Consider the following 27,266-nt stretch of genomic DNA (forward strand, 5'->3'; position numbering starts at 1 on the left):
ATACCAGAAATGTAGTAGTCGATACCAATACCAGTGAAATGCCACGATTCTAAATTAAAGTAAAAGTGAAACAATAAATCCCATGTACTTCAACATCCACTCCTTTATTACCGTTTGCATACTGTTTTTTGTTAGGAAGTTAAACAGGTCATAATTCCCTCTATTATCTATTTTATATTGCTGTGAAAACATCTCCTTCAAACAACTGGATTTCTATAAGTTTCTCACCAAAACCTACATTTTACAAGATTACATTTGAATGCATCATGATAATGTTAGAATTTACCTTCGCTCAATACTCATTTTTACTGAATAGAGCCTGAACGCATCATAATACATATCAATGGCACCTCCTGTGTTGAAATTGTCAAGAGGAGAGCTGGTTAATGTTATCTGTTAGCAGCCGGTAAGCAGCTCAGTCCTGCACGGAGCTAACGTTAACGTTAACTAGCTCTCATCCTTACGATTTCAACATGGATTTGTTGTTTCCAATGTAGCAATATCAGGGGAAAAAAAGTCCCAAATGCCTTAGCTAACATCCCCGGGATGACGGGACGCCATTAGTCTCGAGCCTTGACGGTACCTACAGTACCTGCGGTATTGTAGAAAAACGAGTACCTTCACATTTTCAGAATTTGGGCTTCGACTTGATACTGAAGTATCTGCTCTCGTGACATCTCTGGAAATGTATATTTTATGAACAGATGTAATTTCAGGTTGGAGTTTTACTGAAAAGAAAAAAAATAACAACACTGCTAGGAAGTTTAAAGATAGTTTGAAGATACCAATGCTGAATTTGAAGGACGTTTTACCTGGCTGGCTTTATCGTGAAGCTCAAGTGTGGCACCTGTATCCCTCTGTACTGTATACTGTTGGGGAGTTGATAAATCATTTCATTGAAATCTCAGGAAGTGAATTTTATCAGCATGTGAACCACGCATTGTGTCCGGTTAATGCTCTGTTGTTGCACACACTCTGCAAACTAACATTCACTTGATATATTGAAGACTGTCAGCTGAGCACGTCTAATAATAAGTGACAATAAGCCCAGGACCCCCTCTCAGCAGCCCTAAATATGAAGTCTGAATATAAAGTAGCATAATGGTATTTCACTCTTAACTATAACACTGTATAAGACAATTTATTACAGCTATTTCATCTTAAAATGTCTTTCCTTTTAATAATGGTTAAATAAGCATAAGTATGTGCATGCAAAGTTAAACTTAGTCAAAGTATTTTCATGAATCCTATCTGAGTGCAGGGCTGTTTATTCCTCTGACCCTGGTTCTTTGATACAGAAACAGCTGCATCAAAGACTGAGATAAGAGTGTGTGTGTATGCATGCGTCAGAGCCTGCACGTGCATGTCTGAATCTTGTATAGCCTGATAGCCTGCCTGACTGCTCACAGGTAATCTGCCCTGGAGCTCTGGCCTGAAAACAACACACACACACACACACACACACACACACACACACTCATGCACACATCTATGCAGATCTGGCCACAATGCCAGTTCTTATCTTTTTCCCCCGATGCTTTTCTGTCCAGCACATGGAAGACGGCGATAGCATCAGGCCTCTGGTTCAAATAATTAATCACACACACACACACACACACACACACACACACACACACAGAGAAACAATACGTGTACATGTACACACATGTGTGTTTGTGTGTGTGTGTGCCCCCATTTCTCTGCCTAACTAACACTTTTGTTCGTGAACACACACGTCCGTGGGTGGCATCATTTCCTCTGACCTAATTTTCATGTGAAAGCAAAATCACTGTAATGACGCATTTCAATCAAGCTCTAAAAAAAACAAAAAAGCCACTATTATTATTGACTGTTGCCTCATGGTGCCCAGTATGCTCCCCCCCCCACCCCCCTCCAAGTGTTGAAGATAGTTTTAGTTCGTTCGATCACCTGATGAACAAGGGTTACATTTTCCAAAATGATCCGTCACAGTTATAACACTCTCTGAAGTGTTATAAGTTTGGTTGGTTCTGTAAAGAAAGAAGAAGTTGTTGCCAGTGATTTGAAGAAGTCTTTATAATGAAAGACTGTGACTGTCTGCTGCTCTTAGCATCAGATCAAAAGATTGCCTCCGCTGTGGTTTACTAGCCACTTTTCTCCTGTGTTTGTGTGTTTGTGTGTGTTTGTGTCGGGGCTTGTTGCTGGGCTAAGATTGGCTAATTTGAATGCTATTTGTGCTCTCAGTCCTTTCGAGAACTGAGATCTTTTTAAAAAAAAAGCGAGACACTGTTTTGATTTTGTAATTTTTATTCTCCTGAAGGGTGTTTGTTACATGTGACAGAGTGTCTGTGTGTGTGTGTGTGTGTGTGTGTGTGTGTGTGTGTGTGCGTGCTCCCAATGGGGCCCTAGTGTTTGATTGCTCCTCTGACCACACGTGAGCTGGCTTTGACTCACAGTTCTAATTAAACCTAGGGCAGGTCTGAACTGGTAACACACACACACACACACACACACACACACACACACACACACATCCTCTGAAGTTGATCTGTTATTGCCATTTGGTTAGTTGCACGCTTAAAACGGTTCATTAGGTAGAGTTTATACTGGTTGCACACACGCACGCTAATGCGTCACCAGAGAAGTGAATTAAACGGAGGCTTCAACTTGTTAAAGACTTTTATTTTATTCTTCACAGCAACTGTTATATGAAGAAATGTCATCCTCATCATGGTCATAATTTAGAATAGATGATAAAAGCTTTTATAATGTCATACTTTAAAATAATTCAAATGCCTACGCTATGTTTCAGTGTTAATTTACATTTTTAACAAGTATTAGAAACTCTTGCTTTGTGTTATGCAACACGTGTATGACTCAGAAAATGTGTTGATAATCTCCTCTAGTATACAGGAAGTGTGTCAGAGGGAAATGAGGGCCAGACGCAGATACGGCGGGAGAGAGGAAGAGGGAGATCGGGAGCGACAGATTAAGTGAGAGAAACAGCAGAAAAGCCGAACAAGAGAAAATCCAAACGTTTAAGAGAGAAGAGGAGTGAGGGGGATATGTCAGTTTGTTTGACAAAGACATGAGCAGTTCCTGGAAAGTGAGGGATTCATTCTGAGAAAAGCAGTAGAACGTGGCAGATAAGAGTACCTAGAAACGACAGCAATCCTGAAAAAAGACTAAATATTTGAGAAAAAGTTAAGGACGCGGAGGGAGAGCTGTCCTGAAAACGAGGGCGAGTGTGTCTCAGGAGAAACAACAGGACCCAGCTGTTGCTCTGCAGGCCGCCACACCCAGCCGAGAGAGACTCCGTTTGTTGTTGTAGCTGGCCTTTATGACTCTGAGAGAAAAGAGGGAGAAAGGGGAGGTGGTGGTGGTGGTAGCAGAGTCTGACTGACTTATTAGTTTTCCAAAAGTAGGGAAGAGGAGTGTTTGCCCTTGAAATGGGAAGAACGAGGAAGAGAAAGGAGGATGCCGCATCACTTCCTGTTCGGCGTGTCTCTGTTATGAGGTTTGGTTCCAGGGTTTTGCTATCTGGGTCGAGTGTTGCGAGCGCCGGTGCTTTTGTTTGATTACCCCGAGACTCAGGAGTTTATGAAAACACAGCCAGGGGACGTGACCTCAGCTGGGACCTACAAACTAACTTCGTTCCCACACCAGAGCTCCTCTAAACCATCTCTTTCCTCCTTTATCAAACCACTTTCACTCCCAGCCAATGCTATCCTTCACTTTCCCCTCTGATCTTCAACCCCTCTGCCCCTCTCAAGCGTCATCTCCCCTCTCCTCTATCACACTTATCTCACTCTCTCACCTGCCCTCTGCATCCTAATTTGAAATAGGTCAACTTAAATTGAAGAACTAAAACTTTTGAATGGTGTTTTTTAGTGTCAGATCAGCACTATACGGTATGTGGCTGTGTTTGTACCCTTTTCAGCTGATGAGTCACATTTAATGAATTCTTGGCCCACAGGTGAACCACAGTGGTAGCACTTTAGGTAACACTTTATTTTACTGGTCAGCAAATTTCATGGTAATTAGGTGATAATAAGCAAGTCACCTATTTGGAAATTTATTTGGAATTACTGCCAAATTACTCCAATATTTACCCCAAAATGTACCGAAAATTACTTTATTATAAACATTATTTAATAATGATATTCCGCTATTCCCCAATAGCTGATAATTATATAGAAGAAAAAGAAGAAGAAGAAGAAGAAGAAGAAGAAGAAGAAATAATAATAATATTATTTAATACATTTAATAATATAATAATAAATATAATTTATTAGCAAATAACTTATTTGAAATTTCTTAAAAATCTCCCTGAATCATTACATTAACTACCAGGTTAGTGTAATTTGTGTAGACAATAAGTCACACAATGGTGATATTTGTGCCTGATCAGAAGTATCTTCTATTAGTTTTGGTTTCCGATGAAGAGCAGCACACTGCCGCATCTCAAGCCTTAGGGCCCTATTTTAACAACTATATGCTATTTCAACATATAATTATTAAATAATGTTTATAATAAAGTAATTATCAATTTACATTTGCTATTCATGTAGCACTTTATTCAACAGAGCAATCGATAACTGTAGTATTTGTGTATTTAGGAGGAAGGTTTGAATAAGAAAGCGATGGTTTCGTTATTTTAACTTCAGAAAACAAACTAAACAGGTGTGTATTATGTGGAACACAAGTACGTAGTGCCATAATGAAGTCATAGTACATTTAGTGTTAAATGTGGGTGTGTGGGTCATCTTTGGACCGGACATGTGCTGTTGAGTTGAGAGGGCAGGTTAGGTTAGTGGGTGACCCTCCTCTTCCTGTTTCCACCCATCTCGTCTTCCTCTTCCTGCCTCCAGTCTCAGTGAATACAGCGTGTACTCATGCACAAACACATGGACACATCCAGCCTGTGGCCTGTTTCACCATGTTCCCCCCTGAGAGCTGTATGCCTGGAACAAAGAGGACATCGGAGAGAACGCAGAGGAAATGGAAGAGCACAAAATGATTATTTAAAACACAGGAGGGGAAACATACTACCTAGATCTGTGTGATGTCAGTCCAGACATATTGTAGTGCGAAGGGAGACGTTCAATGTGGAAAAAATTTAGATTTGGCTCGCTTAGTTTTCCTCAACACAAGGAAATAGCTAGTGTGGTGCGACGTGACTGTGTCATGTAGAGGTTTGAGTTATTGAGGCCTTGAGTTATAATGGTTTTTGGCAGGAAAGGGAACATAAAGTGCAATTGTAGGCTCTATAGGATCGCTTGTATAGTAAGACACTGTCCTTCAGGCGAGGCCACACATTACTATTGTCAAACCGATCATTTATTATGTTTTGGGCGTCATGACTGATTGGACCAAGATGGACGGAGTCTGTTCCAAATTTATGAGTATTTCCCAAAATGTCAAACCTTTGCTTGAAAAAACAATCAGTATATGTTGGTAGAAATAGTTGTTGTGTGAGGGATCTCTAGTAGAGCTGCAACTAACCATTATTTTCAGTGTTGATTAATCTGTTGATTACTTGTTGATTAGTTGTTTGATCTATAAAATGTCTAAAAATGTCAATCAGTGTTTCCCAAAGCCCAAGATGACGTCTTCAAATGTCTTGTTTTGTCCACAACCGAAATATATTCAGTTTACTGTCATAGAGCAGTAAAGAAACCAGAAAATATTCACATTTAAGAAGCTGGAATCAGAGAATCTTTCCTTTTTTTTCTTAAAAAAATGACTCAAATTGATTAATCAATTAATTGAATAGGTGACAACTAATCCAATTAATTGATTCATCTCTAATGTCTAGACAATCTGAAGGTCTGTTACCTCTACGTCCAAAACAGAACACACCTACAGCACCGGATCCGGATCACACAGTCCCAACATCTTGTATCCACTGAGGCATCTGGAACTACTTTATCAAATGAGAGTTTTTTACCGCCAAGCAATATCAGCCAAAGCTCTGCTTATTGTGTGGAATTGTGTATACGCTGCCTGGAGACATTACTTTATTAAACAGAAGGCATTAAGGAGCATCAGAGTCCTTCAGTAGTATGTTTTTACTGCTGGATGGCCTGAAGTGGTCATGAGTAGAACATGAAGGCTTGAAAAAGCAGCATACAGAGAACATGACGGTCTTCCTCACATGGTGCTCTGACATGTGTGATTTAAATAGTGTCGATCATCAGATCAGTCATATTTTAGATGATAAAGTGAGATGAAATGTTTGTTTTAAACACAGTTTTTGTGGTAGTCATCAAAAACACAAGGTGTAAGTCAAATTGGCGTCTTGGGGTGCTTGTCATTTATGATAGACCATCGCCCCTGGCTGGGTGTCTGGTACGATCTGCTTCTGTGAGGCATGCATTGAAATTGGCATCAAATAAAGTCGCATCAGTTTGGTCATGCTCTATTCTGAACTCCATCCCTAATGAGCAGTGTGTATGTTCAGACTCCACATGCAACACACGACACAAGGGTTGCAATAAAGCTGGTTGATGCGCTTTGTTGGTGCAATTTGCATCTTCTTATTTTAATTTTGTCCTATTTTTATATTACTGTACCATGCCCTTTACTTTACTCGAGTATACTTTTTGTACTGCAGTAAACATTTCACACCTAAGATTAGCATCTGCTATTTTAATCTGCTTGATTTGTTTGGGATTAAAGGCATGTGTTCATTTTCAAGAGATGAGCGAGACACATTTACAACTTTAAGAAGCTCAATTTAAGACGACCCCGCCTAACCGCAAGAGGCGCAGACTGGATGCGGCTGATTTCAATCATTTGAATGTACCACCCAGGAACCGAGTCAAGTGCTTGCACAGGCAAACTTTCCCCCATTGTACTTAAACAACCCGCTCTAAATGTGTGACCCGTATAGTATCCTGCTGTCACACTGCATATAAATTATATATAGATTGTTTTTGTGCTCTAAATTTATGAATGCTCTGTGCTTATTTTGGCAACACAAAGACAAGACAAGTGACAAATTAAAGGGAGAGAGCAGAGAAACAACAAATGTAGACGCCTCCATGCGGGGGCCAAAGGATTTGTTTTAGTATTTTATTCTCTCATTGTCTCTCTCTCTCTTGCTATGTGCCACTCTGTTGTTTCTCTCTCACCTCCACCACGAGGCACCCGATAGTCTGAGACTCTTATTTCCTGACTTTTGTAAGCGATTTGACCTTTTACCCTTTCACCCTCCTTTAAACCGCCTCTCCTACGAGTGAAACCACCATGCTGCAGATTCCCGCCACATTGTGCAGGAATGTCTGAGGGGAATTCAGGAATGTAGTTGGGAATGCAGCGTGCTGCAGCAGCAGTTGGAGTTACGTTGGGCCGCATGAGGTCATTTTTCTCTGCTTAAAGTGGATAATGCACATGCACTCGTCAGCATCTGTGTACATTTGCTGCATGTGCTTGCAAGTGTGTGTGTGTTATTTAAGTGTGTTACTGGAAGACAAAATCGGGTTTAACACTCTTAATCCTACTTGATCTTTTTTACAGGAACATGACACACTGTCTTCCCAGACCAAGATGAATATTTACTTATCCAATTACATTTCCCGCAGCGTTTTCCTATAAATTGTGCAATAACCATAATAGATCAGAAATGAAAGGCTACTGAATAATTAGGGACTTTAAATAGACTTGTTGCCAGCCTGTTGTGCAACCCACAAAGACAAAAAAAAGACTTGTCTGTTCTCTCATGACCCAGAAAGTTGTGATTCTCTATTTTCCACAGATGGCTGATTGTCTTATCGTGTTTACTTAACACTTGTTGTATCATCCTGATACAGTTACTGGCTTAAGAACAGTGTCAGTTTTAATGCTTTAAACCCTTTACACAGTATACTCTCTTCTTTACTGCACAGCCTCCTGCAAGACATGCACTTCAGATAATGAATAAAAATAATCTACATATTGATAATAACCAAAGATCCATCTCACAGATTATGTAATATGTTTAAGAGATCAGTAGAGATGACAGCACCAGGGCACAAGGAGGATGCCAAGATATTATATAAATTAGTAAAATCTGCTGAGCTTGGAGGCCCGACACAGATAGCGTTTGCACACGTACTAGAATAAAAATGGACCTGCAGTTTTGTGGAGCCACACGCAGTAACCCTGACAGGCCTACTGCGTTACTCTAGATAACATGCAGCACTTCCATCCTGGTGACAGGTGCTGTTTCAGCGGGATGCGTTATATCTCCGGCAGCTCCGTCCTGCTGCCTTGTAATAACTCAACAGTTATTCTTGGTAACAAACAGATCATAATATGAATTTGCTCTAGCCTATGTGTTAGTCATATAAGATTAAGAGTCTACAGCCATGCCATGTAAGAGCTCAGCTCAGTTAAAGGAAACCCTACTGCGCCTAGTTTTTGCAGGTATTTGGTCACAAACCTAGTATTTGATAAACAGAACTAATTAAAAGTATTCAACATAGAATGGCAGTGGAAAGGCCATGGAAAGATTGTCTGCCACATGGAAATGACAAAAAGGTGGCGAGATTCTCAATAAATCCAATCTCAAGTGAAGAGACTCGGAAATCCTCAGAGCTCACATCCAATAGATAAAACTTAAGCTCTCGTCTTTTTTATCTACCTTAATTTCACACACCATTTTCCTTGAATCCAGCCCAATGTTAAGATTCGAAAGAATAGTTTCTTTCTTCTTTTTTCCCAGATAAAGGCTCAGATTCCAGCTAAACCAGATAAAGGTTGTTCCCTCGGTAGCCCCTCAGGTGATTGCAGACCTTATCACATCTTTGTACTTCAAAGTGGTGCCGTTTCACAGCTGAATACTCCTCCTTACCGGAAACCGAATCCTCAGAAAGACTACACCCAAACTATATTATTTATTTACGTCATCAACCATCCTGAACCGACAGTTCATCTGTGGGAGTGGGAGATTCATGTGTATTGTCACTGTGTATGTGGTGCGCACATGTGGATGAGCGGTCATCAGTTTAGCATTATGAGGTCAACGCACAAACACCTGCTATTGTTGTACCTGTTTAGGTAGTTTCCAGTTCAGTGTGTTGGGTATTGTGAGAGTCTCCATGATGAGTGGATTGTGGTTAGACAGGGCAGAGAGAGAAAGAGGAGAGGGGAAAGAAAGGAGCAAGCTGTGGAGGAAAAATAGATGTAGAAGGAAACTTCTTTCCACACTTGTATGGTCAGTGATGTAAAGGGACACAAGATCTGAAGTGTGAAAGGGTTTTGCAACCACCAAACTGCTCTGAGCAGAAAACAATTTAGTGTATCGACTTTTTGTATTGACTTCCGGACAAGTTCATCTCTCTTTGATTGTCGCTGTGTGGGTCTTCCTCCCCCCTTCTGGGTGTAAAAGCTGCCCTCAGGGGGCCTTATGAGGAGGGATGAAAGGGAAGTATCCCCCCTCATTAACATAAATCATCAAATGCATCCCCCTGGCTAACAGATGTTGGATCATTTGTTAGAGGAAACAAGAATTTCCATAGCTGACACCCCTTGTGAAGTTTGAAGTAATTGCCCGGTGCTGACGTTCCTACACGCTGATAGATTCATCAGGTTTGATTTGTAGATCAGAAAGAAAGAGTTAACACAGTTTGGGCTCCTCTGCAGGCGAGGATTTTTAAAGGATCAAACAGTAAAGCTGTAGTCTGAAACTATTTATTTTATTTATTTATTTGCACATATATAAAACTGCACAAAATCCAGTCAATGAAAAAAAAAAAAAGAAAGAAATGTGTCAGGAGAGGTCAAGAAACCTTACAGGCTTCTACAAAGGACCTCCTCCCAACCCCAGGAGAAAAAAAACAATAACAAAAAAGGAAGAAAGATCTTAACTAACATAATTTTAAAAATACAACAAAAGTTAAACAACAACAAGAAGTACATAGAATGTGCAGAAAAACCAACCAAACAGTGGAAAACAATCCAATAAAAACAATGAAATACATACAAAAAACAGTACAGAAGAAAAGAAAATATATCTAAACATATCAAAAGATAATTAGACATCATGAATTAAATGTGATGATAATTTCCTTTTAAAATGTTCTAAGGATAACGAGCTCTTGATAACGTGTATTTTGGTGTTCTATATTTGTACACCATCGATATCTGAGGGAGTACTGGCCATGTTTTGTTTTGTAGAAAGGCAGGTGAAGATGATTAACCTGTCTAGTATTATGTGAATGAATTTGAGAATAAGATTTAAAGAAGTTGCTAAACGATGATGGTAAAGAAGAAGGCAAGATCATATATTTATGATATATAAATAAACTAATATATATATATATAAACTATTTACTAAGCCCCCTCATTTTCATGCATTATTTCTTGAGTCTTGAACACATTTATTAATACTGACTACGAACAGCTTTCTGCCAAAACTTCAATTTGTGATATTAAGAATCGACAGTTTCTGGACTTGCTCCAAACACACAGTGAGTGTTTGAGCCTTTACCTCCGTGTGCGTTTTAATTCACTGTAGTGCTGATTAAACCATTTTCAGACATGCAGCTCATAATGCACCGTGAATGTGATGGCAGTCTCACTATACCTCCCACCTGGTAAGATTTCCAATGCGGTACAAGTGAACCACCATATTATACCGTAAAAGCCACAGTAGCTGAAAGAGAGAATAAATGTGCATCTTGTTTTCTTTTCCTAAAATGAGAGTTAGTTAAAGTTGTTGAGGGGATTCTTTTCATGTAAGCGGTTTGTTACAGTTATGTTTTACCCTTGCAGTGCTGTAAAGACAAAGAAAACAACCCTGATACACTCATAATGATCGTCAAACCAACACTCCCTCCTTACAATATATTCTCTGTTTTCATTCATGGCAACTAAATGGATGAATGAATGACTATCTAGCAACACACTTTACATACAGCATAAAACAAATATGAATTAAATGTCTTCTCAACTTAAAATCTGTTCATCCTGTACTTGTCACATGTTGGACTTTATAAAATAAGCAGTAAAAAATGCTCTAATAACGCATGAAATTGATGAGAAAGTGTAATAGAAGATTCAGTGCAAAAAGACCTGTGTAACTTGGGCTACAATGGTCATTAATTAAGGCTTCAACCGCAAAATAGGTTTAAAAATCCATCAGTGATGCAGCCTGTGAGAACTGAAAACACTCTTCTTTGTGTTATTGTACTCACTACTTGGCAGTAGGTGCCACATTTTACCCGAGCATTGTGGCTCTTTCCGTAAATGCCCTATCATGTCTGAATAAAAACATCTACGTAATGTACACACATCTGAATGTCAAAAATCCATCCCTTTAACAGACAGACGGAGCCAGAAAGGTCACGTTTCCATGTCTGAAAATGTGCTTTAAGTGGGGTTTTTGGTTTAGTCTCTTAAGCTTTGTAAAAACACACATAAACTACCCAAAAATCACAAGAATGAAACAGAAGTGTAGTTGGACTGGATTTCTCCCTCTTCTTCCTCAACCAGCAGCACACAGTCACTGTTGCATCCAGCAGCCATAAACCACGTCAGTCTGTGTGGTCCACTAATTGCACATCAGTTGGAGTCAGTCTCCATGATGAAAGCTTGACTTTGCGCTTTGTGCTTTGGTGTTAGTTCTTCTAATATGTAAAGCAGATGTGTGTTTAATATCAAAGCCCATCAGTGGTTGTGTAGCGCTGCCTAGTTTGAATAGCTTTAGAGGTTAGATTCCCGCTGGGGCCACCCGCACTTAGGATGTATTCCTGTAAGTAGGCTCAGTATGTTGAATCCGCTCGCCTGAAGAAAAAACACTCCTGAGCCATCTGCCTGGAAAAAGGTGATGTCATTGAAATCACCTGAAATGCTGCTTCTTGATAAACTGTGATGCCAGACAGCAAATATATATTGTAGGTGTGGCGTTACTTTTCCAGAAGCTTTGACCGGGTCCTGCAGAATGATAAATACTGCTAAGGACCCTCATGCTGAGGCTTGTGTTGTATTTGTGGGGGAACAATAATCAGCGGCAGCAGAGAGTTGGCTGACTGCACCGGCCTCAGCTCCCAGCTAAAACCTCCTCTATCTGATCAGATCCCAGCCTTGTTTCAACAACTAGCCTGGATTAGAGTTGTCATATCAGCCAGCGCCCAACTGATTACAAACACAAACACATTCACACAATGATTACATGCAGCTTACTGTAGGACTTTTATGAAACATCCAACAAATCCTCTTTTTTAACCTGCAGTGACTCAAGGTCCTGAAGCGATAAGGCTGCTTCAAAGTTAAAGATGTGTGTCGTCGATTGTGTTGCTGCCAATCCCTTTGAGATGCTGTCATGGTGTGTGTGTGTGTGTGTGTGTGTGTGTGTTTGGTTGTTTATGTATGTGCGGTGTGGGGGTCAAGCCAGTTAGGATATAATTCAAGCGAGGGTTGCAGCTATCTATTAGATTCATTGTTGCTGAATTTGTTTATTATTGTTTTGTTTTTGGAATAATGAAAACCCCTATCCATGTAGAAACAAGCTTACATATTTAGACAATACAGACGTTAGATGTAGGCTTTACTTCTTCATACTCATTTTTATATGTTTTATCTATACTAACTATAGAAACATCATCTTTCACGGTCCAATCTTCAGACCCTCATTGAGTACATCAAAATTCATAAATCACTCTCAGAAACATTTACTATATCATATAAAAAGTCATAGTATAGTATGTTATATGAAATATCAATAAAAAGTCATGGTTTATCATAAAAAAATTCATAAAAAGTCAAAATATTGTATGTCATAAAAAAACAAATAAAAAGTCATAGTATAATATGTAATAAATAAAATGTCATGAAAAGTCATAGTATAGCATGTCATAAAAAATATCATAAAATATGTCATAAGAAATGGCATAAAAAGTCATAGTATAGTATGTATTAAAAAATCACATTAAAAACTCATGGTATTGTTCATTTTGTTCGTCTTGTTCGTCCCGTCCCGTTAGGAGTTGCCACAGCAACTGATCTGAGATCTGATTTTATGATCCGCATATTTGATTTGGCATAGGTTTTACACCGGATGCCCTTCCTGACGCAACCCCCCACTCACAGTGCCCAGTGGGAGATGCATGTTATGGTGGTTGGAGGAAAGCGGAGACCCTGGAGGAAACCCAAACGGACACGGGGAGAACTTGCTAACTCCAAACCCGGGAGCTTCTTGCTGTGCTAACCCGCTGCTCCACCGTGCCGTCCAGTCATAGTGTAGTATAACATATAAAATGTCCACCATTGCAATTTTTGCTCATCTGTACACAAGAATATTTCAGTAGAGTCATTTCAGGAACATTAACTCTCTTAAATCATCATAGTATGTACAGTGAACACATGAATATAGTTAGAATAGAATGAAATAATAATGAAATAAATACGATAAAAAAGATAACAATAAAAGAAGTTAGTGATTTCAATAAGTTTCCTAATTGGACCGAACTGAGAAGTAATTTATTTTGATCTGGGCTTTACAGAAATCTGCTTATGCATTGCAGCAACAGAAGTAAATGGTTGAGAAACATCCCAAGTACTCAGCCGTGCTTGAAAGAGTGTAGTAAAGTTGTTGGCTTCAGTTTGCTGGAGCTATTCAGGTTACATAAGGTCTCCCCCCTCCCCCTTTAGATCGCCCTCTCTCCATCCCCCCTTTCATTTTTGCACAAAAGATTTCTCAAAACACACACACGCCATCAGCGCGGTATGGCAGCCGTCCAGAGAGGGGCTCCAGTGTCGCTCCGTTTCAAAGAGCTCTTTGCTTGCTGTCCTTTTGATGCTCGCTCCCCAGCAGCAGTGGAGCAGAAATGCCGAGCGTCCAGCTTTGATATGAATTTGTCCTCTCATTCTCCACACTGCCCTTCAGCTCTCCAACCACACTCTGAAAAAGGTCCACTGAAGTTACAATAATGAAAAACAATAAGACAGAACAACACTTTTTAGCCTGTACACAGTCGACTGTTCAGGTTGACGTGCTGCAGAACTGGTTAGACAACTTTTTAGGCTGAAGTACTGGCACAGATGATTTTTGGCCACATGGGTACCCGTACTTCTTTTTTGCGTGCTGCTACCGCCCTGGTCGAACACAGATGGACATACTATATGTAAGCTTCTGACTACAGCCATTAATAAACCCAAAACAAAACAGGTCCAAAAGCATCCTTGTTAAAATGGAATCCAAATAACAAAAGGATGAATTGTTGTTCTGCAAGAAACAGTTGACAGCACGTTACTCTTAAACGACACGCCATCTTTTTGTACCTATTTTAAAGGTCTGATATCCAGAGTATTAATACGGCAGCAAACAACTATTTGCTATTCAAAGATATGGAGGCGTAATGTCTACCTGAGCAGAGAATGAAGTCACTCTCATTCTGTTTGTGTTGTAATCAGAGCTTCTCTGTGCTTTGTTGACATAGCCGGCCGGCCGCATGTGAGCGTGCCCCACTGGCTAGCTCACGACCGCCGCTCTGCACTGCTCTCATACGGTGGTTACAGCTGATAACGCCAGCCCAACCGACGGTGTCATAGCGGAAGCATAGCACCCTCCGGTTCCCCCCACTGTTAGCTCTGTCAGCAGTGTTGCCTTTGTTTTCACTGTTAGCGCTGTTAGCACCGTTAGCTACGAGCCGCCAGCTCAGCCGTCACCATGTTGAGAGACATGCGGGGGCAATAGAAATGCTCCCAATCTCGCATTTAGCACCTTTAAACAAATGAGATACAGCTTTAGAAGTGTCAGAAGGCGTATTTTTTAACTTTGGAAAGGACTATGCTAGTTGTTACACCTGCTTCCAGTCTTTATGCTAAGCTAGGCTCATCAACTCCTGGCTTTAGCTCCGTAGTTAACATACAAATAAGAGTGTCATCTATCTGCTCATTTCACTTTTGGAAAGAAAGCAAATGAGCGTTTTTCCCAAAACTGTTCCTAAAACCATACGTTGAACATTAAAGTTCCAACTTTAAAGGAAATTGACTGTATTTCATTATTTCAAAAACTGTTATTTGCACTTTTCTTGTATGTTTCACGTGGATTTACGCATATTTTCATACAGAAAGATTTCACATGGGATGTACTGTAGTCTAAGATAAAAAAAAACACTAGCAGTGCAGCTGCTGCTTCAGAGTACTGGCATGTTTTTTTTATTCCAATTTAAGGACCAGGTTCAGCCCAGACGCATCAGTGATGAGTTTAGTATTTGTAGCCTTTTCTGTGAAAGATGTTTTGCCTTAATGCATCATCCCAGATCACACATAGGTTCATCTCTGTTTCAATGAGGCAGACATTCAGTTGTAGTGTTTATGTTGAATTAATGTTTTACACTGATTGTTTCACATGAACCTGCCAAATCTGGATCCACATTATAAATTACTGAGGGCTCTTGTTGTGTGCTGATGACGCCATGTGCTGTACTCTGAGCAGATTACTTTTTAATTTACTGCGGGGCCTCGGCACACAGCACATACTGTACCGATGTGTATAGTTATCGTCTCTTTTCCCGGTACTCTCACCCCTCTTCACAAACAGGGGCGTTAAAGTGTTAGCAAAATCAGTCAGAAAAACAGGGTCATGTTTTGTTTCACAGGTCGGTTATTTACTGATAATTTCCTGTGAAGTCTCCAGGAAAAAATGTCATTTAGTTCTAATTTTAGAGAATGTCCATGAAAGAACGGGTCCATGGAAACCATGTAAATATTCATTAAAAATCAATTTATTATTGGAAACTTTGGAAAGTTAGCTGAAACTAATGGATAAACAGATGAAATCGTTGGCTAAGAAATAGCTAAATAATGGATAAACAGTTGAAATAGTTAGTTAAAAAATAGTTAAAAATAATGGATAAACAGTTGAAATAATTAGCTAACAGACCTTCTAAGAGATTGTTGCCTTAACTACAAAACTCTCACCTCAGGCTTAGCCAGGGAGAGAGGGGATTTTCCTACCTCAAATTATGTCTAGTCTTAAACCACGTTTATGCAACTAGCCCCAGGAAACCTCCATTGGAAATAATGTTTTAATTACAGACCCTATAAATAAATCTAATAAAATAAATAGTTTTGGAAACCTCACAGTAAACATTTGATTTTCATTGAAGTTCAACCTCAGTTAGTTAATCAGTTAGCCGAGTAATTGAAAATGAATCAGCATCTATTTTGATCAATTTTCCAACAAAAATAACAACTATGTTCCCAAATATGACAGTTTTGCTGTTTATGTCATTGTTAATTGGATATATTTTGGTTCTGGACTGTTGGTTGGACAAAACATTTGAAATCATCACCTTGTGCCCTGGAAAATTGTGATGGGCATTTTCATTAGTTTGTGACATTTCACTCACCAAATGATGACCACTTTGTCTCAGTTTATTGAAGATATGATTTCTTCATGCTCCTAATAATACAATAGGTTGGATATGTGCACACAATATTCCCTGTTGGTACTCACTGCACAAAAAGAAGAAGAAGGGGCAGCACATTCACAGGAATGCAGCATGCATGTGTCAAACTGTGTGTGTGATAGTGTGTGTGGGGTGTGTGTGATAGTGTGTGTGTGTGTGGGGCGGGGGTCTGTGTGTACACATTAGGAGCCATGTGTGTGTGTGTAGCATACCAGACAGTGTTAGAGGTATGTGAATTACGTCTTACACAGAGAGAATGTGAAGAATCTGCTGCCATGAGAAGGCCGCTGTTGTTTACTGACACAGTAGTGAAAAGGAGGTTCCTGCGTGTGTGCGTGTGTGTGTGTGTGTGTGCGTGTGTGTGTGTGTGTGTGTGTGTGTGTGTGTGCGCGTGTGTGTGTGTGTATGAGTCACATGCCGCTGTCACTTCCTGGTAAGAAACTTCTTAGCAGTGATTGTGAGTAATTATTATCAAAGCTTTTATACAATATTACTGGTGCATGTAGCCAAGTATTGAGCGCTGTATGTTCTCCTATAAGTGCATTCTGTTGTGACTTATAAGTCACTTGTTGAGACGGATTTCTGTTTATCCTGTTTTATCTGTGTCCTGCTTTTAGAATTGGATCAAACATTCATGCCTATTAGTAGAAGTCAATTAAATCAGAGCAGCCTCTGTGGTTCGAACTATTTGACCTAATTCAGTGGCTAGCCACAATCAGAGCCCTTATTGCTCTGTGTTGGATTGTATTACAATGCACCGGGGTTTGTACTGTGTAATTCTGGTTACTCAATGTATGTTTACATGCATCTTCAAGTCCAGTAAATTATTGATGACTCTGTGTACTGTACATACTGTCCATAGACATGAGTACACTTGGACATTTAGCATGTTGTTAAGTTCATTCTTGACCTTGGAAATAGTAGTTCGAGAAAATAATTTTAAAGGTGCCCTGTGGATTTTTTGAAAACTGCTAGCACTATGGACCTGTGTTTTTCCAAGTGGGTCCATATTTTGTCTGTATTGCGTACGAAGACACACATAACGCAATACTCATTCCTGCCGCCAGTTTCAAGCTATTCCACTGATGGACAGTTGGTGGTGGTAATGTTCAAAGAATTGCTGCAATGTGGCTTGAAAGGCAGTGAAGAAGACTGCAAGCTAACATACAGACGTAGGCAAAGTTGTTGGTACCCTTCCGTTAAAGAGAGAAAAACCCACAATGGTCACTGAAATAACTTGAAACTGACAAAAGTAATAATAAATAAAAATTCACTGAAAATTAACTAATGAAAATCAGATATTGTTTTTGAATTGTGGTTCAGCAGAATCATTTTAAAAAACAAACTAATGAAACTGGCCAGGACAAAAATGATGGTAACATTAACTTAATATTTTGTTGCACAACCTTTTGAGGCAATCACTGCAATCAAGTGATTTCTGTAACTCTCAATGAGACTTCTGCACCTGTTGACAGGTATGTTGGCCCACTCCTCGTGAGCAAACTGCTCCAGCTGTCTCAGGTTTGAAGGGTGCCTTCTCCAGATTGCATGTTTCAGCTCCTTCCACAGATGTTCAATAGGATTTAGATCAGGGCTCATAGAAGGCCACTTCAGAATAGTCCAATGTTTTGTTCTTAGCCATTCTTGGGTGTTTTTAGATGTGTCTTGGGTCATTATCCTGTTTGAGGACCCGTGACCTGCAACTGAGACCAAGCTTTCTGACACTGGGCAGCACATTTCGCTCCAGAATGCCTTGATAGTCTTGAGATTTCATTGCACCCTGCACAGATTCAAGACACCCTGTGCCAGATGCAACAAAGCAGCCCCATAACATAACCGAGCCTCCTCCATGTTTCACATTAGGTACAGTGTTCTTTTCTTTGGATGCTTAATTTTTGCATCTGTGAACATAGAGCTGATGTGACTTGCCAAAAAGCTCCAGTTTTGTCTCATCTGTCCAAAGGACATTCTCCCAGAAGCTTTGTGGCTTGTCAATATGCATTTTGGAAAATTCCAGTCTCGCTTTTTTATGATTTGGTGTCCTCCTTGGTTGTCTTCCATTAAGTCCACTTTGGCTCAAACAGTGACGGATGGTGCGATCTGACACTGATGTACCTTGACCTTGGAGTTCACCTCTAATCTCTTTGGAAGTTGTTCTGGGCTCTTTGGTTACCATTCGTATTATCCGTCTCTTCAATATGTCATCAATTTTCCCCTTGCGGCCACGTCCAGGGAGGTTGGCTACAGTCCCATGGACCTTAAACTTCTGAATAATATGTGCAGCTGTAGTCACAGGAACATCAAGCTGCTTGGAGATGGTCTTATAGCCTTTACCTTTAACATGAAGGTCTATAATGTTCTTTCTGATCTCCTGAGACAACTCTCTCCTTAGCTTTCTGTGGTCCATGTTCAGTGTGGTACACACCATGATGCCAAACAGCACAGTGACTACTTTTCACCCTTTAAATAGGCAGACTGACTGATTACAAGTTTGAAGATACCTGTGATGCTAATTACAGGACACACCTTAGTTTAATATGTCCCTATGGTCACATTATTTTACATCTTTTCTAGGGGTACCATCATTTTTGTCCTGGCCAGTTTCATTAGTTTGTTTTTTAAAATGATTCTGTTGAACCACAATTCAAAAACAATATCTGATTTTCATTAGTTCATTTTCAGTAAATTTTTATTTATTATTACTTTTGTCAGTTTCAAGTTATTTCAGTGACCATTGTGGGTTTTTCTCTCTTTAACGGAACGTTACCAACAACTTTGCCTACGTCTGTATATGTAAACAATGCATGTTTTAAAGAGGACCTATTATTCTTTCCTTTAGTGTGTTATATATTTTTTTGTGCATGTAAAAGGTCTGCAAAGTTACAAAGCCCAAAGGGAGTAACTCCTGAACTCCCTGAAACGCCTGCCTTGAAGTCCTGCCTTTTCTTCCGTAATGTTGTGATGTCACCAAGTAACACATTTGCATAATATCTGCCTAGCGGCTAGTTTGGCACGCCCTCAAAAAAAAACAAAGCTAGTTAGAGCGGAGCTGGAGCGGAGTCTGAAGAGTTTGGTTCGGTTGACCAATCACAACAGAGTGGGCCAGCTGACCAATCAGAGCAGACTGGGCTTTTCTGGAGTGTTTTTTGAGCATTATAGCATGTGTAAACATGTTCTAGTAGAAACACAAAATACAAATATGAACCTGAAAATAAGCGTAATAGGTCCTCTTTAAAGTGTTTTAAAAATTGGCTTTGCAGATGTTTTATGAAGAAGGAAATGCACTCAACACATTTGTTAGAACTCAAGGATTCTCACGATGCGTTGTGATGAGAAACACTGAACGTAAACATAACTTAAGTTTGTTAACATACACGCGGGTCACCTTCAAGTTCCACTTTCTAGCTTTTTCTGGACAGCAACCCACTGGAGGCTGTAGCATGTAGCATGCAGCTAAAAGCCCCAAAAAAAAACTGAATAATTGGACCTCGAGTTGAGACTTTTTAATCAAACATTGTTTTGTAGACAAAATAATGACTTCCGTGTTAATGATGTATTTTTCTGTTGTCTTTTTTCTCATTAGATTTGGGATATGAGCGATGATGAGAGCATCTGAAGGACTGGAAGAACAAACCCTGACGGACTTCACACTCCTCAATCCTTGTGTTTCTGTCTGCTTTGGGTTTTTTTAAATCTCAAATTTAGAAAGGACAAGGGCTTTGTAGACGACAGAAGACACACTGATCAAGTAATAAAAACCAAGCACATTACAAAACGTTCTTCAGAAAAGTAGCTGAAAAAAAAAGCTTTAAAATTCCTGTAGACTGTTTCACATCCATTCTGTTGCCAAGGCAACAGCTTTGGTCCAAGTTTACTTCCTGTCAGCTACTATATTAACAAACAATGCAACAGGAAATACAATTATAATACATTTTAAAATGGTAATGTCAAGTTGGAAAATGTCAATTAGTCTTAAATATTCAGCAGTAATAATAATAAGCAAAGAAATAATCAGATTTCTTTTACTGCCAAAATATTTAGTGTCTGGTTTTCACTGTTACGTTAGAAACAAAATCAGAGATGCAACAAGTTAATTTTCCACAGTTTGTATGAAGCTGTTGTATTCAAGGGAGAATGTACCTGTCCCTATCACTTCATGATGTGTAATCAGTCATGTTCACTCAGTGTTTGGAGTCTGTCCAATTCCCTGAGACAAAACACTCTGCATTTATATTAAGGGCCTCACTGAATGGTCACAGGTTCAATCCCTCCCACAGTCTCTCCATCAACACATTTAATGGGGTTGCTGAGTCCATTGGCAAGACATTGACTAACTACATCTGCTCGCTCATTCAGTTGGCTTCAGATAAATTATGAAATTACAAAAACACAGTTGACAACTCAGCAAACCCATCCATCTCCCTTTTCTGTTTACTGGAGACTGCGATACATACAGTACAGCTAATACTTAAACCAGCTTTGTTCCTTTGAAAGCAGGAAACATGCACACAGATGTTACTGTGGCTTCTGATATGGAAACGATTTATTGTGACTGTTGACAACCTGGAACCTGCCCGGTTAGATCTTAAGGAGAGCCTACGGACAAACTGAAAGTCTTTATGGTTTGTTTGTTTGTGTTGACGCATGCACGTGTTTGTCTGAGCAATTCATATCACCTTTTCTTACTCTACCATGTGCTATTTGTCTGAACTGCTAACATGTACAATATTTTCAGTGTAATGAAATGTATATTTCAAACAGCCGCTTGGATAATTATGGAAGACAGTAAATGCAACATGAAAAAGAAAGCTGAGATTCATTTCAGAATTTGAGATTGAAGTTAAAACGTTAAGTCAAAATACATCCTACCAAACTAAAGGCCAGAAGTCAGACTTTTTCCTCATATTTTATAATCAAAATTGAGATTAAATAGGCTTTTTGTTTTCATAATTCTGACTATTCTCAGCTGTTTTTGTCACGCTTTTACTCTTCTGTAAGTATTTAACCAAAAAACTGGAATAAAATTTCTCTTTATTATTTCTGTTTACATCTGTGAGCTTTATATTGTCATGAAAATATACACTCAATGTAGCTGCATCTTTCCAAAAACCCATTAACCCTTTTCCAGCATCTGTCTTAACCATAACACAGAATAAAGCAGTTACAGAGGCCCACACAGTCAGACAGTGGTTTAAAAGCACTTTATTGTTCATCAAGGCTACTTTACGTACAAAAAAGGTGGCCTGCCAAAACCTTTTTAGTAGGAGGAGACACAGAGCCACAAATTGACTGTTTTCTTGATACAATTTTTTTTTTCTTACAGTTCAGAGTATTACTACCACTAAGTACATGCTACTTCCACTTCAAAACGGACCTGTAAAATGTGGTACAGTCAGAGTAAAGACCAACTCCTCTTTGATTTATCTGCACAATTTTCATGTTGTTTACTCGATTACAGATGCAAAATAGCCTCCACAGATGGGACATCACATACAAAGGGTGACGACCCAAAGCTCATTTGCTGCTTTAGATCTCCGCCTCACTGTCTGGGTGACGGAGATGAAGCAGATGAACTTGAGCAACAAAAAAATTAACGAAAATGCTGCCAAGTTTTCATCAGTTCAGCTTTTAGTTTTGATTTCAATGAAGTTAAACCAACCCGACAAGTGTTCTCAAATGGACTGATGGTTTTTACTTGTAGCTCAGTTCTCATCTGTAGACCAAGAACAGTCATCAAAACCCAGAATTTATACTTCTTACATGCAGTGGTGGAGATTTTACCTGCCTGCTAGCCCATGACTAATGTTGATTTTTATTTTATTTTTAATAGTTACATGGAAATGTTTTGGGAAAGGCTGGCAGGACTCATTGGGCTAGTGGCAAAATGATCATGTTCCATCAATGCAAAACTTGCAACTTGCTCAAAAAAGGCTTCTGAAAGGACAACCTCCTTTTTCTCAGAAGTCACATGATCGAACACAAGTGGGTGGGGACCAATGGAAGTAGCGATTGTCACCGACACACCAGTGGCTTATTGTGGTTTCATACGTTTACTGTGTTCCTGCACTTGAACCTTTTACTCTAACAAGACAAACTCTATAAACAAAAAAAGATCAACTTTTTCACAAAAAAAAAAAGAAAATGCAATGATTACAATATAAGGACAGGGAAAAAACAACAATTAAATAGCTACATATCATTAACAAATTAATTGTTCCTCAAAAAATACCTACGATTTTTTTCTCTGTACATTCGTTACGCACAGCGTAATGATGGTCTTATAGTTACCTATTATAAAAAAGTATTTTTTTTTTAATAAGTGATTTTCCTACAGTGTGTAGGGAGTGTGTTGCCGAAGCAGAAAGAGAGCCTACTACCTACAGGGTGGTAGTGAAAGATAATGAGAAAGAATAATAATAGAAAAACAAAAATCCTCTGGACACTGAGCCCTTTTTCCTCGTGTTTTCTAGCACGTCGCATATTACATCAAATCTAAATCAGGGTTAACTGTATCTGAGAGGAGGAGGAAGAGGGGGGGTCTGTGAGACCATCAGAAGACTTTCAGTGTCAGCTGAACAAATCCTAGCTCACAGGTCGTGCTTACAGAAGCTCAGCTCCTGAAGCTCTGCTCCCCTCCCCCCAAACCTGCCTGCTGAAAATCACCATCCAAACCACTCTGCCACAGAAAGCACATTTAGACTGAGAGTACAGCCCCAGTTCTCTATATTCTACGCTCCGAATGTCCTTAAAAGTGTTACACGGTATGTATTTATGGCATAAATGCTTGTTTGTTCCTTTATCATACGGTATGAATGAATGGCCAATTTGCCTGATGCAAAGAAAAGCAAAAGATGACACCTTGTAAATCCAGAAAAGACACAAAAACAAACTATGGGACCGTTGTGGCCCTGGCTGGTTATTAGCTCTGTCTGTTGATATGGAGATACTGAGTGTGTGTGTGAGGCCTGTACAAAGTTCCCTATAGGAGGAATGTATGCCGCCTTGGCGCAGGCTCTTTAACAGAGTAAAATTCATTTTCTCAGACTGCAGCAAACAATACAATGTTGTTCAGAAAAGCATTGAAGTACAAACAAAAAAAATGTCTGGACACCAAGTCAGGGCACAAAGAGTCAACTGAGAGCTGTGACATCACACCATAAATTCAGATAAGCCCCTAATTATCAGCAAGTGTTTTGTTTGCTGCTATCTTTTTGCTATGTTTTCCACAGCTCTGGATGTCATCACTGGCTCTTAACCATAAACAATACCTTTTTTCCCAAAAGCATCATGGCGTGCTAGCCATTTGAGATGCTTTTGAGGGAAAACAAGGCCCTGTTGACTACTTTGTGCCAACCTGGTGTCTCAGCTCGGTCATGCTGAAGGTTGTAGCATCCTGTACCACCGATGGATCAACATCTTAAGAAAACCTTTACAGGCTGCGCATCCCGAAGCCAACTCGACACTAAAGCGACCACCGCTCTTCTCTGCTAGGGGGAATGAGCCAGTCGGTCAGCGTGGCGAGATGGTTTGGAGAAACGCAGCTCTCATCGTTAAAACAGAGCCTGTCCGGAGGCTGTCCCGCTATAGATGTTTGTTACCATACTGATATTAATGGAAAACAAAAAAATACAAAATTGTAACAATAACAATAACAATAATAATATGGAGTACGACTGACCCAGCAGTGAGTGTATAGTGTCTATGTCTGTTACTGACAACGAAAGAAGTAACAACTAACGTCCGAATGAAAAAAAGGCTAATAGTTAAGATTGAAATGCTGCTTAAAAACATTAATAGATACCAGCTATTAAAAACAAAACAAACAAAAAAACAAACATGCATCTGTAAAAAGCATTAGTTTACCCTTCAAACCTTGTAGAAATCTACCAAACCACAGTGTGTAGGAGAGGGGAGGGGTAGTAGGGCGTAAGCCAAATATAATTACAACACCTGTCTGTGTTCAAAGAGATACAAAAACAAAGGCGTGTTTGAAGAGATCGGAATAATCTTCTCTCCCCCGGTCGAGAAACTAGACTTTTTTACAACCACAAAGTGACATGCAGCGTCATCTCTCTCCTCATCACTGTCAGCAGTTAAGCCTGTGAAACACATCAAAGCACATTGTTCAGCAGCACACTGCAGGTCGTACAGCTGCGTTTTCAGCCCCTGATCTCCTCTCATAATGGCTGGGATGTCCATGGACCATCCACCAGTCGGCTGATTTGATCACCTGACTGTGCTTGTGAAATGAAATGCAATAATTTGGCACTATTTAAGGAGTTGTAGTAGACCGAATGGTGTATGCACGAGGTGGCAATGTAAGCAACCTTTTTTTTCCGCCTACCATGCAATGCATGTGTTTGTTTGTAGCCAACAGCTGCACTAATCCACATGCAGTGATGAGACAAAGTTCACTGTATATTGGAGCACGTGGTATCCAAATCCGTATTACTTTGCACATCTCTGACATTTTATACTGGTAGATTAATGCATAATAATGTGGCTTGTACTTTTCTGTCAGGGCCGGGATGAAATTATGCCCAAATAGATTATAAATAACAGTCAATGGGATCAAATAGAGGATCCAACAAAAGCTGGATAATACCAGGCTGTGTCAAAATCAGCTTCATCAGTCCCAGTGTGTGCAGTGCCGCCCTTTAACCTCTACGGCAGTAGTGCAAATCACACCGAGTCGGCCAGTATACACATACAGTAACAAAACCACCAGAACACATACACAGGAGCGAAAGAGAGAGAGAGAGAGAGAGAGAGAGAGAAGGAAAAGAGATGAAAACAGAGGGAGATTATAAGGATGGATTTTTGTTGTTTTGTTTTCGAGGGTGGGCGCTGATAAACATCGGTGTCTGAGGTTTCTTTGGTAGCACAGTCAGGTGGTTTGTGATTATTTTCCTCCAAAGTGTTTCTCGCTTAACTTTTCTTTCAAATATCGGGCATCTCATAATGCAAAAGCAGTACACAAAACTACTGTTAAAGAAACAAAGAAGAAAATTAATAATTAAAACACCGCCTCTCCTCTCTCTCTTTTTATGTACATATTACTACAGACACTTTGCTCCAAGCTTGACATGCAGGGATGATGAATGATTGGAAGGAGCTGCTTGACGCTCCAGTCGAGTCCCAAAAAAGTCAAAAAGTCCCTCATCACTCTTTGCTGATTATTGTCTTGCATTACCATGCCAGAGGACAGAAGGGGGGAAAAAACGGCCATGTTATTATTGCTTGATTGATCCTCTAAGAGTGCATAGAGAGAGAGAGAGCAGGCTTGAGGGTTTTTTAGATGTTTTTAGCAGACCAGCAGGCAGGCATTCCCTCTGGGATGCTGGTGACAGACCAAAGTGACAAAGGCGTGGGTGTTGGAGCCGGGATGATTGGGAGGGCTGAGGAAAAGAGGGGTGATTCCCTCTTAAACCCCTCCTCCTTCAGGAGACCACGGAAGGGGAGTGGTTGTGATTGACCATGTGACTGTCAGGGGAGGAGTTTGGGCTGCTGCCGGACGACGAGGGACTCCCCTTGTTTTTGATCTGCAGCCAGGTCTCGCCCAGCGCCTTGGCGAAGTGGTCGTCCACCGAGCCCGTGATGGACACCGAGTTGGTGGCGGTGGGCTCGGGCTCCTTGTAGTTCTTCCCGAGGCTGCGGCGGAAATGCTCCTCAATCACCGGGTCGCAGGCTGTATTGGCTACAACAGGGAGGAGATGGAGAAAGAGAGTTTTTTAGTTCCCACAATGAAAAACAGAAACATCTCTAAAACTCACTCATATAAAGTTCAGTGGGCAATTTATTGCCTAGCATCAGCTTAAACATTGGTAATGTGCATTTGAGCTCAATGGAAAAATACTAACTCCGACATCTACTTCACTTTTTCATTGTCGTTTTTTATATTAAATCACCGTTTTAAGTTTCACTGTTAACCTCAATGAGATCATAGGGATTTCACTGGGATCATAAAAAACAGCCACAGTTAAGTTACCAACCCACAGAAAACATGACCGACACTCACAGACAGGGCCGAATAATACAGACATGTGTTTGGCTGCGGCCTCAAAGTGACTTTTACAGTACAGAGATAACAGACAAGGTAGTAAATAAAGCACATTGAGGCCTCTGAGACTCCCTGACAGAAAACTGACAGCACCACTAGTTATATAAGTCAGTCTGCATGTGGAGAGTATGAGCGGTTGCGTTTTCTCTGGAGGGTGATCTGCACTCGCGGAGAGGTTTCCCACAAACTGCACTGTATGGGAAAATCATTTTTCCCAAAATTATATCCATTTTTAGGGACAAATGTGCCAAGTAAAGTTTACTTGGTAACAATCGTTGTCAATTAATTACATAGATACTGTATGTTCACCGTCACTGACTGCAAATATACTAGAATATAAAGAACTAGGATGTCATGTGTCTGTCGATGCAACTTGCATGAGTGCACTCACTGTTGATTCTCCTGAAGTTGTTGGTGAGGCTCGCGCAGCCGTTGTGGGATACCGGACAGTGAGACAGGTTGCAGTTGCGGTTGTTGGCTGGGGCGCATGTGATCACTGAAGGACGATTCTGAAACACAAATTCAACATTTAGGGATCACCAGAAACAACATAAACAATTGTGTCAAGAGTGAAAGAATTTTAAAAAGTGGGAAATATTCAAGTGAAAGAATACAGACTAAAGGGAGGTTTAAAGCTTGAGGGAGAGAGAATGATTTAGTGACCACCAGGGTTTTAAACCCTTCTTGGCTAACAAGCCAAATAGGAAATTCATACTCTCCACCATCCAAGGAGACTGGCTAATGAAAGCACATTAGTCACATCATGTGGGGGGGACCTACCAAGTTGTGGTTTTAACCCAACAATTTGCAAAAGATGTGAGCAGTGC

At 40.1% G+C, this 27,266-nt stretch overlaps 2 protein-coding genes across 5 annotated transcripts in view; one reads left to right on the forward strand and one right to left on the reverse strand.

The window, feature by feature from the left end:
- atg7 (ATG7 autophagy related 7 homolog (S. cerevisiae)) overlaps positions 1-21,416 on the forward strand; it is a 74,115-nt gene extending 52,699 nt beyond the window's left edge. Inside the window, exon 19 of one of the 2 annotated variants that reach the window (XM_074643629.1) lies at positions 13,010-13,363. In XM_074643629.1, the coding sequence (XP_074499730.1) occupies positions 13,010-13,171 (162 nt within the window). In that variant the 3' untranslated portion in view covers positions 13,172-13,363. Of the gene's footprint in view, positions 1-13,009; positions 13,364-19,962 lie in introns of those variants that run through there. The other variant, XM_074643639.1, reaches the window with a different exon arrangement.
- Positions 21,417-21,565: 149 nt separating this feature from the next.
- The window catches only part of vgll4b (vestigial-like family member 4b), a 46,128-nt gene continuing 40,427 nt past the window's right edge, over positions 21,566-27,266 (reverse strand). For all 3 annotated transcript variants that reach the window (XM_074643691.1, XM_074643699.1, XM_074643684.1), the window contains 2 exons: positions 26,831-26,948; positions 21,566-26,076 (listed from right to left, as the gene is read on the reverse strand). In XM_074643691.1, the coding sequence (XP_074499792.1) occupies positions 25,820-26,076; positions 26,831-26,948 (375 nt within the window). In that variant the 3' untranslated portion in view covers positions 21,566-25,819. The remainder of the gene's footprint in view (positions 26,077-26,830; positions 26,949-27,266) is intronic.

The sequence above is a fragment of the Sebastes fasciatus genome, chromosome 1, assembly GCF_043250625.1.
Source record: "Sebastes fasciatus isolate fSebFas1 chromosome 1, fSebFas1.pri, whole genome shotgun sequence".
In the NCBI taxonomy this organism is placed as follows: domain Eukaryota; kingdom Metazoa; phylum Chordata; class Actinopteri; order Perciformes; family Sebastidae; genus Sebastes; species Sebastes fasciatus.